The following is a 14,843-nucleotide window of genomic DNA, read 5'->3' as shown; positions in this document are numbered from 1 at the left end:
TACTGTATACTTCTAGTCATGTCCAATGACTAGAAGTTACATTTGTTGCCTTTTATTTTCATTTATTTATTGAGAGAGAGAGAGAGATTAGGGGAGAGGGACAGAGGGAAGGAGAGAATATCTCAAGCAGAGCTCAATCCCACAGCCCTGGAATCATCACCTGAGCCAAAACTAAGAGTCGGACACTCAACCTAGTGAGCCACCCATACATTTGTTCCCTTTTAAAGCTCTTTCACACTTTTTTCTATCCACACTTAAACCATTCTCTTTTTTTTCTATTTAAAAAAAGTATTTTTAATTTGAGTATAGTTCACACACAATGTTACATTAGTTTCAGGTATACAACAGTGATTCAACAAGTCTTTACATAATGCTATGCTCACTGTAAGTGTAGCTACCGTTGGTCATTATACAATGCTATTACAATACCATTGACAGTATTTCCTGTACTGTGCCATTTATTTCTATGACTTATTCATTCCATAACTGGAAGTCCATAACATAGAAATAAGTTATTTCTATGACTTATTCATTCCATAACTCCTACTCCTCTTCCCCCATTTTGCTTACCTGCCCCCCACAACTATCAGATTTTTCTCTGTATTTATGCATCTGTTTCTGCTTTTTGTTTGTTTATTAGTTTGCTTTATGAGATTCCATATCTGAGTGAAATCATACAGTATTTGCTTTCTAAGTCTGACTGATTTCACTCAGCATAATACCCTCTAGGTCCATCCATGCTGTTGCAAATGGCACGATCTCATCTTTTTTTAATGGCTACATTATATTCCACTGTGTATATACACCACATCTTCCTTATTCATTGGTTTATTGATGGACACTTAGGTTGTTTCCATCTCTTGGCTATTATAAATAATGCTGCGGTAAACATAGGGGTGCATGTATCTTTTCAATTTACTGCTTTTGTTTTCTTTGAGCAAATAGTCAATAGTGGCATTATTGGCTTATATGGTATTTCTATTTTTAATTTTTTGAGAAACCTCTATAGTGTTTTCCATAGTGGCTATACCAGTTTACATTCCCACCAGTAGTGTAAAAGTGTTCTTTTTCTCCTCGTCCTTACCAACACTTGTTATTTCTTATCTTTTTTATTTTAGCCATTCTGACAGGTGTAAGGTAATATCTTGTTGTGGTTTTGGTTTGCATTTCCCTGATGGTTAGTAATGTTGAGCATCTTTTCATGTGCCTATTGACCATTTATATATCTTCTCTGGAAAAATGTCTATTCAGATCCTATGCCCAATTTTTAATAGGATTATTTGGGGGTTTTTTGGCTGCTGAGTTGTATAAGTTCTTTATATATTTGGTATATTAACCCCTTACTGAATATATCATTTGCAAGTGTCTTCTCTTGTTCAGTAGGTTGCCTTTTTGTTTTGTTGATGATTTCCTTCACTGTGCAAAAACATTTTATTTTGGTGTAGTCCCAATAGTTCATTTTTGTTTTTGTTTCCCTTGCCTTAGGAGACATATCTAGAAAAATGTTTCTTTGGCCAAGATTAGAAAAATTACTACCTACCTCTGTTCTCTTCTAGGATTTTTTATGGTTTCAGGTCTCACATTTAGGTCTTTAATCCATTTTGAATTTATTTATGTGTATGGTGTTAGGAAGTGGTCCAGTTTCATTCTTTTACATGTGGCTGTCCAGTTTTCCCAGCACCATTTATTGAAGAGACTACCTTATCCCTATTGTATATTCTTGCCTTTTTTTTATCATAGATTAATTGACCATGTATGTGTGGGTTTATTTCTGGGCTCTCTATTCTATTCCAGTGATCTATATTTGTCTATTTTTGTGCCAATACCATGCTGTTTTGATTACTACAACTTTGCAGTATATCTTGAAATCTGGAATTGTGATACCTCCAGCTTTGTTTTTCTTTCTCAAGATTGCTTTGGCTATTTGGGGTCTTTTGTGTTTCCATACAAATTTTAATATTATTTGTTCTAGTTTTATGAAAAATGCTGTTGGGGGGCACCTGCATGGCTCAGTAGGTTAAACATCCAATTCTTGATCTCAGTTCAGGTCATGATCTAATGGTTTGTGAGATCAAGTACCATGTTGGGCTCTGCATTGACAGTATGGAAGCTGCTTGGGATTCTCTCTCTCTCCCTATCTCCCTGTCTCTCTGCCTCTCCCCTGCTCACATGCTCTCTCTCTCTCTCTCTCTCCCTCTCTCAAAATAAAAAAAAAAAAGTAAAAATAAATGCTATTGGTATTTTGATAGGGATTGCATTGAATCTGTAATTGCTTTAGGTAGTATGGACATCTTAAAAATATCGATTCTTTCAATCCATGAACATGGAATATCTTTCCATTTGTTTGTGTCATCTTCAATATCTTTTTTCAGTGTTTTATAGTTTTCAGAGTACAGGTTTTCACCTCTTTGTTTAGTTTTATTCCTAGGTATTTTATTCTTTTTGATGCAATTGTAAACAGATTGTTTTCTTAATTTCTCTTTCTGCTACTTTGTTATTAATGTGTAGAAATGCTACTGGGTAGTATTTGTATCCTGCAACTTTCTGGGTACTTTGTATCCTGCAACTTTACTGAATTCATTGATTACTACTAGTAGATTTTTGGGTAGCCTTCAGGATTTACTATGTATGATATCATGTCACCTGCAAATAGTGACAGTTTAACCTCTTTACCAATATGGATGCATCTTATTTCTTTTCTTTCTTTTCTCTTCTTTTCTTTTTTCTTTTTTTTGGGGGGGGGGGGGCGGGGTTGCTATGGCTAGGACTTCCAGTATTCTGTTAAGTAAAAGTGGCAAGAGTGGACATCTTTGTCTTGTTCCTGATCTTAGAGGAAGAGTTCTCAGGTTTTCACCATTGAGTATGATGTTAGCTGTGGGTTTTTCATATATGGCCTTTATTATGTTGAGGTATTGCTTTGGTGAAATTTTCTTTCTTATTTCTAATTCTCTAAAAAAGGACATTTTCATCTTTTTTTACAGGTTTTACTTCTACAAAGACATATTTACTTTAAAAAAAAAAGAGAGACAATGAACTTAGGACTTTTTTCCTTGGATAAAACTTAATTTTCTTTATCTTCTCTACCCTTTACAAACAGCTTAGAATCAGAACCACCTGTTTAATCCAAAACGCATCATTTTTACCGTGTTGTAATTTTCTTTTTTGTGTTTTAACAAGTATAGATGTTACAACTGGATATTATTCCCCTCCCTTACTAGTTATCTTATTTCTGAAGAGTTAGCTTGAACATTATATTGAAGTAAGGGTAAGAACATGAAAATATTTCTAGTTACTGCTACCTTTTTTAAAAAAGATTTCAAATATCTATTGGTCCATAAAATGTATGGGTTAGAACTTCACACTAATGAGAAACAAGGTCTTTTCTGTTTTTCTTATATTTTGTCATAGTATTAGAAAAACGAAAGCAGCAAAATATCTGAAAAATAGGGCAAGAATGATGTGTTTGGTAGTTAATGTCCTAAGTTAGTACCTCTCAAATTTTTCCAACCGTATACCCTGATGACAGACAACTGAACTCAGATTCCAGGAGACGTGGAGTATTTACTGCAAATACTAACTTTCTTTTGAGGTCATATATTTAATCTTAAAAACCCACTCATATTTTACAGTTTACCCATGTCTGTTCTTTGTTAATTTATGTTTAAAACAAATAATAAATTATCACAAAGTTAAAAATTTGACTCTCATAGGATTTGTCTCAAGGATTCACATATCCTCTGCAGCCTTCTGTTTCTGCAAAGCATAGGTACTCCACCTGTGGAAGCATGGCTCTAATCTCCCCTTTATTACAGGTATAATCCAGTTACCAAGAATGTGACTGTAAAGAGTGAAGGTGCTATTCAGGTCAACTTCACACTTGTTCGATCGTCAGCAGATTCAAACAATGAATCAAAGAAGGGAAAGGGGGACAGCACCAACACCGATGATGCCAGTGATCCAACCACTAAAGAGTTTGAAACTTTAATTAAAGACCTTTCAGCCGAGAATGGTTTGGAAAGCCTCATGTTACGGTCCTCCTCAAATCTGGCTCTTTACCGATACCACTCGTACAAAGACTTATCAGAGTTTCTGAGAGGACTTGTGATGAACTACCCACACATCACAAATCTCACCAAGTAAGTGTCACCCTCTTACTGCTTTTTTCATTCGTTCGTTCGTTCTTTTTTCTTTACTTTTTCTTTGTTTCTTTCCTTTTCTTTGTTAAAGAAGTTACATTCAACATAAGCCATGTTGAATGGTTCTTGTAATTTATTTGGAACTGCATATGGGGAGAATTGGATTTACTTCTTTTGAAACAGTTCTTTCTAACAATGAATCTGAAAACTTTTATGAGGAACATTAGAGGAGAATTACTTGTTAGATTAGCAATGGATGGTCTGTGCCTCCTGGAAAACATAAAATTACTCTTCCTAGTGATAACTTTGAATTAAAAACGCTTTTTCCACTTTCGCAGCTGCAGATTCACGTACTGTTTCTTAGTTTGTTTTATTTTTCTGGGGGCAAGGGACAAATTTGGAACTGTGAGTTCACCTGTTAGAGATCATTCTTTCTTTTCAAATAGAAAATGAAGCCTGGGGGCGCCTGGGTGGCGCAGTCGGTTAAGCGTCCGACTTCAGCCAGGTCACGATCTCGCGGTCCGTGAGTTCGAGCCCCGCGTCGGGCTCTGGGCTGATGGCTCGGAGCCTGGAGCCTGCTTCCGATTCTGTGTCTCCCTCTCTCTCTGCCCCTCCCCCGTTCATGCTCTGTCTCTCTCTGTCCCAAAAATAAATAAAAAACGTTGAAAAAAAATTTTAAAAAAAAGAAAATGAAGCCTGGTTGCTGCCATTCCCCGGACTCTAGTCTCTATTCACAGTTGCTTTTCCCTGAAGCCTTAGGGACATCTGTGATCAAGGGTCCTGGGAAAATATCCAGTACTGGCTTAAGTAAAACCGATGCTGAGCCAGCCTTTATCTTCATTTTCTGGGGCTTCTCTGCCTCAGTTTCACTGTTTCATTACAAACCTTCTTTAAATCTTGTTACAGTCACTTAAGGAGGGCACTTTTCGGGACGAGCACTGGGTGTCATACGTAAGAGATGAATCACTGGGTTCTACTCCAGATGCCAAGACTACACTGTATGTTAACTAACTTGAGAATAAAAAAAACAAAAAAAAAATTAAGAAAAAAAAAGAAAATAGAATAAAAATAAGATGAGAAAAAAATCGTTACAATTACTTGAAAATTATTTTCTTCATTTGTTGATTCCTGTTGTCTGCTTATTGAGGGTTTTACTCTACAAGTTGCCCCGAGCTGATGGCCCTCTACTACATGCCTTATGAACATTATCTAGCCTTCTGTATTTTTACTTTGTTTTTGCCAGTACTTTGGCAATACCACTTTCTTCTCTTCCTCAACTGGTTCTTGAATATTTCTGTCCAGTTCAGGTTTTAATATTGTCCATCTTAGTGCTGTATAGAGCTTATAGACCTTCTTATTTTAAAGATAAAATTGGACATTATTTTTGCTATCCATTACTTCATCTATTTAAGCTTTTTCAACCTTACAAATCAAGATGCACTTTTTAGTTAAATATTTTCCCCCAAATATGCAACACCTGCCGGTGATGGGACACGAGACAGTTTTAGGTGGTCCACCAACAGGTACTAAGTATCACTGATTAGAAACATGGGAAACCAATAATTTCTATTCTATTAATCCTTCTCAATTTAATGCTAATTTTTTTTTCTATGTAACTCTTGTAAATCTCCCTTTGTGTAAAAGAAACCAGGCCTTAAGCTCAGACCTCGTGGGCAAGAGCAGAGCACTTTAGGATGTTTGCTGCGATACTGGTATTGCATTTATAGTAAAGTATAAAGTATCTTATCTATATAAATTAATTTACATTTAAAAAGTAAGGTTCTGGGGGCGCCTGGGTGGCGCAGTCGGTTAAGCGTCCGACTTCAGCCAGGTCACAATCTCGCGGTCCGTGAGTTCGAGCCCCGCGTCAGGCTCTGGGCTGATGGCTCGGAGCCTGGAGCCTGTTTCCGATTCTGTGTCTCCCTCTCTCTCTGCCCCTCCCCCGTTCATGCTCTGTCTCTCTCTGTCCCAAAAATAAATAAAAAACGTTGGAAAAAAAAAATTAAAAAATAAATAAATAAATAAATAAATAAAATAAAAAGTAAGGTTCTGTACGTTTATGTATATTTAAATTTTTCCACAATTAAAATTTCAAGCGAGTTAATTTAAAAGCCACACATTAAGTAAATAGTATAGATTATAGAAGAAAGGGCAAATATTGTGAAGATGGTATGAAAATGACTGAATATGGAGGAATGCTGCACCAAACCATACTCTTCCCTAAATCTGATAATATCTCACTTGTATTTGATTTTCTTTGGTCAAGGAAAAGCGATTTTCTTCAGATTTTCTGACACAATGATGCATTCTTTCTTTTTTGAAAGGCTTTTCATGTTTGTGTTCATGTCTGAAACATATTTTTTTAAAAAATCTGTATGTTGGCTTTAACATAATGCTTGATTACTTGCTGACTTGATGTTTTTGATTTTTGAAAGTTTGGGACAGAGTTCCGAATATCGTCACATCTGGTCCCTTGAGATCTCCAATAAGCCCAACATATCTGAACCCGAAGAACCAAAGATCCGTTTTGTTGCTGGTATCCATGGAAATGCTCCAGTCGGAACTGAACTGCTTTTGGCCCTGGCGGAATTTCTCTGCCTAAACTACAAAAAGAACCCAGCTGTTACTCAAGTAAGAGAATAGCCTGTTTTGACATGCATTAGAAGGAAAAAACTCAATCATACCTTGATATCAAGGCACCATTAAAAATTTTTCAGATTTCCTGTTAAATTTTACACAGAGGCACTTTTAGTGCATTACTATAAACTTTACTCTTTGAAAATGGACCACCTTTGTATATACTCACCGTTAACAGTGTCGTTCTGCTGTATTTCTTTGTATATAATTAGAGGCATAGAGAAAGAAAATACTAAAGATTTGCATTCAATCTTTTACTCCTTTATTTACTAGTCGAATTACCCTTCCAATCTTTACTTACCATTCTGTACGTTCTAACTTGAGGGACTTCCATTGCTAGTGACTTATAATTGGGACACTATATTGAAAATGAGGTGGGGCATTTGGGTGGCTCAGACGGTTAAGCGTCTGACTTCAGCTCAGGTCATGATCTCGTGGTTCGTGACTTCGAGCCCCACATCGGGCTCTGTGCTGACAGCTCAGAGAAATGGAGCCTGCTTCGGATTCTGTGTCTCCCTCTCTCTCTCTGCCCCTCCCCTATGTGTCAGGTACTTACACCAAATACTTTGCATACATCATAATTTAATTCTCAATTTGTTATCTCCATTGTATAGATATGAAAATCGAGGCAGAGATATTTGATAACTTACAGGAGGTCACACAGCTAGTATGTGGTAACACTGGGGTTTAAACCCAAGCGTGTCTCACTCTCAAGTCTGTGCTGTTTTGTTACATGATACTGCCTCCCCTAAAAGAAATTTGGGGAGAACTGAGATCATGATTAGGACCAGAAAGTACCTACGGGATTGAGATGAACTTAAATCAGACTTGACCAGAAATTATTTTACCATTTTCAGCAAAGCAAATTGTATTGATTTCTTAATGTGAGTTGTAAAGAGTACTCCAAGGACATGTTTTGTTCTGTTCTTAAAAAATGGGAGAGGGGGGCGCCTGGGTGGTGCAGTCGGTTAAGCGTCCGACTTCAGCCAGGTCACGATCTCGCGGTCCGTGAGTTCGAGCCCCGCGTCAGGCTCTGGGCCGATGGCTCAGAGCCTGGAGCCTGTTTCCGATTCTGTGTCTCCCTCTCTCTCTGCCCCTCCCCCGTTCATGCTCTGTCTCTCTCTGTCCCAAAAATAAATAAACGTTGAAAAAAAAAAATTAAAAAAAAAAAATGGGAGAGGGGCGCCTGGGTGGCGCAGTCGGTTAAGCATCCGACTTCAGCCAGGTCACGATCTCGCGGTCCGTGAGTTCGAGCCCCGCGTCGGGCTCTGGGCTGATGGCTCAGAGCCTGGAGCCTGTTTCCAATTCTGTGTCTCCCTCTCTCTCTGCCCCTCCCCCGTTCATGCTCTGTCTCTCTCTGTCCCAAAAATAAAAAACGTTGAAAAAAAAAATTAAAAAAAAAAAAATTAAAAATGGGAGAGTATCTAGGATAGTGTTTCTCAAGCCTGGCTACACATTAGAAACATCTGGGAAGTTTTTAAAAATACCAGTGCCTGGGCCCCATCCCTAAAAATATTAGTATTCCTTTAAAAGCTCTTTAGGTTATTCCAATGTTTGGCCAGATGGCTGCCTACTGATATTATGGTTGTAAGAGACTGTATGGCCTAGGTAAAATACCTACCAGCAATTTCAAAACTTCTAGCTTGTGAGAATTTGCCTCACTGGCCCAATTAGACTAGAACTAGTAATCATACTTTATTATTTTTTTAATGTTTATTTATTCTTGAGAGAGAGAGAGAGACAGAGTATGAGCAGGGAAGGGGCAGAGAGAGAGGGAAACACAGAATCCAAAGCAGGCTCCAGGTTCTGAGCTATCAGCACAGAGCCCCATGTGGGGCTCGGACTTGTGAACCACAAGATCATGACCTGATCATGATGCTTAACCGACTGAGCCACCCAGGCACCCCAATAATTGTACTTTAAATATTTTTTTTAATTTATTTTGAGAGAGAGCGTGCCAGCAGGGGAGCAGCTGAGAGAGAGAGAGAGAGAGGGGAAGAGGGTATCCCAAGCAGGCTCCACGCTGCCAACCCGGAGCCTAATGCAGGACTTGATCTCATGAACCTCAAGATCATGATCTGATCTGAAATCAAGAGGCAGATACTTAACCAACTGAGCCACCCAGGTGCCCCTCGTAATGTTACTTTAGATTGTCATTTGTTTTGAGATAAGGGCCAGAATTATCTGGCAAGTTCAAGAAAATATACACATACCCTGAGACCTGTAGCAAAGCTCAAGCATGTATACTTTAGAAAAAACTCTCTCCCAGTGGAGAAAGTTAAGAACTAATGAATTTAGGGTCTCCAATATTTTCAATCTTTAGACTGTTTTAGCAGAATAAATAAACCAGGGATTATTTATTCTGAATTACTATCAGAAATATATAAGATAAGATGAAGTATATCAGAAATTAGTTCATGCCACATATGTAGGTATTGATGCATATGGATCATTTGGAGGAGAAATTATTATGGGTAAGGCAAATATTTTACTTCATTTTTTTTGTCATGCTGATTTCAACTCTTCTGTCTCATTGTTTCCAGACATACATTGATATTTGTTACAATATGCATTCCAGTTTTTTAACCTGGAAAATACAGTCTTAAGCATTATTATTGGTTTTACCTAGTGTTTGGCAAACATTTTCTATAAAGGGACATGTAGTATGTATTTCAGGCTTGGTGAGACAGCTGTTCTGTGTTGCAACTATTCAACTCTGAATTACAGCACAAAAACAGTCATATGAATGGGCATGGCTGTGTGCCAATAAAACTTTATTTACAATAGCAAGCAGCGGGCTGGATTTAGCCTGCAGGTAGTGGTTTCTGACCCCTTTGTAAGTCATTAGGAAGTCTGGAAATAGTTGTGCAGGTAGTTTTTCATTTCTTTTTAAATTTATTTGAAGCAAGAGAGAATTTTATTTTTATTTATATTAGTCCTGCCTTTTAAGTCTATGTAAAACAGTAAAGACTTGGGGCACCTTGGTGGTTCAGTTGGTTGAGCATCTGACTCTTGATTTCAGCTCAAGTCATGATCTCAGGATCTTGGGATCGAGCCCCATGTTGGGCTCTGCACTGAGCCTGGAGCCTTCTTGAGATTCTCTCTCTCTCTCTCTCTCTCTCTCTCTCTGTCTCTGCTGCCTCTCTCTCTGTCTGCCCCTTTCCCCTGCTTGCACTCTCTCTCTAAAATAAAAATAATAATAATAAAAAATAAAATAAAACAATAAAGACTCTGAGGCATGGGAAGTTTTGATTCCACATATTGCTAATAAACTTCACTGGTTTCTGTTTCTCTTTTAGCTGGTTGACAGGACTAGAATTGTGATTGTCCCATCTCTAAATCCAGATGGGCGAGAGAGGGCACAAGAGAAAGACTGTACTTCAAAAAGAGGACAGACAAATGCTCATGGCAAAGACTTGGATACAGACTTCACAAGTAAGACTAATTTTGGAGCCATTAAACTGCTTTGCACATAGTTTGATTTCTCTTAGCCAGGAAACTGGTAGACTGTGTAGATGAATAATGGGGAACTTCCTTCCTGGTTGTACATGTAAGGTATAAATGACAAACTAGAAACTTGTCAAATTTTTCTCCTTTATTATTTGCAAATTAATTCAAGTGTTTTCTTATGAATTCAATCAATAATATTGGAAGGGTTCCATTACTAGTCATACAGATATATATTTTTTCTCTCTCTATCCCCCCATGTATGTGCGTACACACATACACACAATTAATGTGTATGTTGATGTAAAGGAGCCTCTTTCTTATTTACTTAAACAGAATCATAACTATACATATGTTCTTCAACTTTTTTCATTGAGTATATCACTGGTATCTTTCCACTTCAGTACTTACAGATCTCTAACATTCTTATTGATGACATCTTAGTACACTGTTACTGTATGCCAATACTCTAGTTTGTTGAACAATTTTCTTACTAATGGACATTTGCTTTCTTTCTAATTTTTTGCTCTTGCAAACAGTGCTACAGAAAACATCCTGATTTCTGAAAATCTTATTTTCTTTCAAAGATAGGTTATATGTTCTCAAAATTATTTTTTTTAAGTTTAAGTTATTTATTTTGAGAGAGAGACAGAGCACAATCAGTGAAGGACAGAGAGAAGGAGAGACAGAATCCCAAGTAGGCTCCGTACCATCAGCACAGAGCCCCATGTGGGGCTCGAATTCATGAACTGTGAGATCATGACCTGAGCCGAGATCAAGAGTCAGATGCTTAACCAACTGAGCCACCCAGGAGCCCCTCAATATTATTTTTTTTTAAGAGGACACATTCGGGGTGCCTGGGTGGTTTAGTTGGTTCTTGATCTCAGCTCAGTTCATGATCTCACAGTTTGTGAGATCAAGCCCCATGTCAGGCTCCACACTGATAGTGCAAAGCCTGCTTGGAATTCTCTCTCCCCCCTCTCTCTGCACCTCTCTCGCTCTCTCTCTCTCAAAAATAAATAAATAAACTTAAAAAAAATAGAGGATATGTTCATCCCTTTTTGTTTCCAGTAAGAATTTTCTTAAGCTTGCTTAGAGTCATTAACCTTTACACACTATCCTGAATTATATAAAACTCAAAGTAATCTACCTTCTAGAGTATATCTTTCACACTATTGAGATAGTATTGAGTCATACAGTGTTTATATACAGATTTCTAAAGTTAGCCTCTGATTGTGCTCATTAGAGAATATTTTCTTAGCTATTCATACTAAAATTTTGAAATGGTACTTCATATTTGACTTTTGCATTTTTTTTAGATAATGCCTCCCAGCCTGAGACTAAAGCAATCATTGAAAATTTGATTCAAAAACAGGACTTCAGTCTTTCTGTTGCATTAGATGGTGGTTCAGTGCTGGTCACATACCCGTATGACAAACCAGTACAAACAGGTACGTAGAATATCAATTTATGTATATATTTTCTAAGCTTAGATAGGAAATTCCAATTAGGTAATGTTCCTTCTAAATTTTTTTTAAAAATTGTGAGCATTTGAGCACACTCCATGAGCAACAACCAACTTGGGAAGATTATGCTTATATCAACAGCTCAGTTACTTGGAGGAGAGAGGTCAGATCTAATGATGGGCCAGCTTTATCCAGTGCAGCCATCTTGTCACATTTGTTCAATCTAGTTCACAAACATTTATTGAATAATTATTATGTCTATGGACATTGGGAATACAAAAGTGAATAAAACACAATGCCTGCCTCAAGAAACTCATACTGTGTTTAAGCAAATATTAGCAATACATGGGAATGCAAGCTGGTGCAGCCACTCTGGAAAACAGTATGGAGGTTCCTCAAAAAAATAAAAATAGAACTACCCTATGACCCAGCAATTGCACTAGTAGGCATTTATCCACGGGATACAGGTGTGCTGTTTCGAAGGGACACGTGCACCCCCATGTTCATAGCAGCACTATCAACAATAGCCAAAGTATGGAAAGAGCCCAAATGTCCATCGATGGATGAATGGATAAAGAAGATGTGGTATATATATATATATATATATATATATATATATATATATATACACACACACACACACAATGGAGTATTACTCTGCAATCAAAAAGAATGAAATCTTACCATTTGCAACTATGTGGATGGAACTGGAGGGTATTATGCTAAGTGAAATTAGTCAGAGAAAGACAAAAATCATATGACTTCACTCATATGAGGACTTTAAGAGACAAAACAGATGAACATACGGAAGGGACACAAAAATAATATAAAAATGGGGAGGGGGACAAAGCATAAGAGACTCATAAATGTGGAGAACAAACAGAGGGTTACTGGAGGGAGTGTGGGAGGGGGGATGGGCTAAATGGGTAAGGGGCACTAAGGAATCTACTCCTGAAATCATTGTTGCACTATATGCTAACTAATTTGGATGTAAATCTAAAAAAATAAAAAATAAAACAAATTAATAAAAAAAAAATTAGCAATACAGAATCGCCCTTCCCTGCTTTAAACCTTGACTGACTTGCTTGCATTTAAAACAAAAAAAATTTTTTTAATGTTTATTTATTCTTGAGAGAGAGAGAGACAGAGCATGGGTGGGGGAGGGGCAGAGAGAGAGAGAGAGAGAGAGAGAGAGAGAGAGAGAGAAACAGAGACAGAATCCAAAGCAGGCTCCAGGCTCTGAGCTGTCAGCACAGAACCTGACACGGGGCTCAAACTTACAAACCGTGAGATCATGACCTGAGCTGAAGTCAGATGCTTAACCTACTGAGCCATGCAGGCACCCCGTGACTTGGTTGCACTTAGATGAGTTTAACAATTGCTTCTTGAATCTCTCTGGGGCCATCGTATATGGAGGTAGTTTTTGTTGTTTAAATGCAGCCTATAAGGAATATTGTTATTAGGCCTTCATTGTCCTAAATGTAAGAAAACATACCAAGCAAGTTTGTATTTTAGTGTGGTGTCCTGTTGTGTAAACTAACCATTAGTACCTTCTAATACAAGGAAGATGTGTATCTTCTTAGTCTGATTGTCCTGGGCTCAACAGAACTATGTGATTAATTATAATAATTCCTCAATGCACTTCAGTGGGGTTTAAGATTAACTAGAAGGAGAGAAAGATGACTTTTATATCCATGAAGTTGAACTTGGAGTAAGATTTTTTGGATTTCTCCAACTTCTGAATTTTTCTTTTTATAGTGGAAAACAAAGAAACTCTGAAGCATTTGGCATCTCTTTATGCAAATAATCATCCATCCATGCACATGGGTCAGCCCAGTTGCCCAAATAAATCAGGTAAGTATTTTCCATACCCTTTGTTCTTGTTGGTGCTTTCAGGGACCGAGGGTGTCTTACCTTAAGGTCTTGTTGAGCCTCTGTCTCTCAATGCTTTTGTAGATGAGAATATCCCAGGAGGCGTAATGCGTGGAGCAGAATGGCACAGTCACCTGGGCAGCATGAAGGTATGCTCTATAGAATACAGTGTAAGTAGCGTATAATTGTTGGCCATTGAGTGACAGAATAGGTGACTTTTCTGATATAAGCAAAGTGAATGGCAGCTGCTTCATGGCTTTCTTGATAAGACAGCCCTCAACTTAACCTCTGGCAGCATTTTTTTCCACCATTTGAATCATTTTTAATTGTACAGTTCAGTGACATTAATTACATTTAATATAATTAAACTAATCATCATTCTAAACCATCTGTTTCCAAAGCTTTTTTATCACCCCAGAAAGAAACTCTGCATCTGCTAAGCAATAACTCCTGATTCCGCTGGTAACCCCCCAACTCCTGGTAGCCTCTCTACTTTCTGTCTCTATGTTTTGCCTATTCTAGATATTTCTTGTAAGTGCAATCATACAATATTTGTCCCTTGTGCCTGTCTTCTTTCACTTAGCGTAATGGTTTCAGGGTTCAACCATTTTCTTAGCCTGTATCAGTCCTCTATTGCTTTTTATGGCTGAATAATGTTCTATTGTGTGTACATACCACATTTTGTTTATCAGTTTATCAGTTTAACACTTGAGTTGTTTCCACCTTTTGGCTATAGAATAAAGAACAAGTTGTACAGCATACAACTGTAAGTTTGAGCCCTCATTTTCAATTCTTTGGGGTATATATCTAGATGTGGAATTGCTACCCATGTTCTAATTCTATGTTTAACTTTTTAAGGGACCAATGAACTATTTGGTACATTCCCACCAACAATGTATAGGAGTTCCAATTTCTCTACATTCTTGTCAAAACTTATTATTTTTCTTTTTTTTTTTTTAAATTATAGCCATCCTAGCAGGTATGAAGTGGAACTTCATTGTAGTTTTGATTTGCATTTCCTCAAACACTAATGATGTTGAGCATCTTTTCATGTGCTTATTGACCATTTGTACATCTTCTTTGGAGAAATGTCTGTTTCTCTATTGCCTATTTTATTTTGTTTTGTTTTTATTTATTATTTAAAAATTTTTAACATCTATTTACCTTTGAGAGACAGACAGAGCATGAGTGGGGGAGGGGCAGAGAGAGAGGCTCCAAAGCAGGCTCTAGGCTCTGAACTGTCTGCACAGAGCCCACGTTGGGGCTCGAACCCACAAACTGCAAG

At 37.5% G+C, this 14,843-nt stretch overlaps 1 protein-coding gene across 3 annotated transcripts in view; it reads left to right on the top strand.

Annotated features, from left to right (window-relative positions):
• CPD (carboxypeptidase D) overlaps positions 1-14,843 on the top strand; it is an 82,968-nt gene that overhangs the window by 58,102 nt on the left and 10,023 nt on the right. For all 3 annotated transcript variants that reach the window (XR_015243945.1, XM_086686391.1, XM_086686392.1), the window contains exons 12-17: positions 3,813-4,136; positions 6,572-6,767; positions 10,073-10,208; positions 11,540-11,671; positions 13,445-13,540; positions 13,643-13,707. Coding sequence is in view for 2 of the 3 variants with exons in the window: in XM_086686391.1 (XP_086542517.1) it covers positions 3,813-4,136; positions 6,572-6,767; positions 10,073-10,208; positions 11,540-11,671; positions 13,445-13,540; positions 13,643-13,707 (949 nt within the window). In the remaining variant the exon portion in view is untranslated. The remainder of the gene's footprint in view (positions 1-3,812; positions 4,137-6,571; positions 6,768-10,072; positions 10,209-11,539; positions 11,672-13,444; positions 13,541-13,642; positions 13,708-14,843) is intronic.

The sequence above is a fragment of the Puma concolor genome, chromosome E1, assembly GCF_028749965.1.
Source record: "Puma concolor isolate L17-30 chromosome E1, mPumCon1.1.hap2, whole genome shotgun sequence".
NCBI lineage: Eukaryota > Metazoa > Chordata > Mammalia > Carnivora > Felidae > Puma > Puma concolor.
This window is presented reverse-complemented; position numbering and strand designations above follow the sequence as displayed.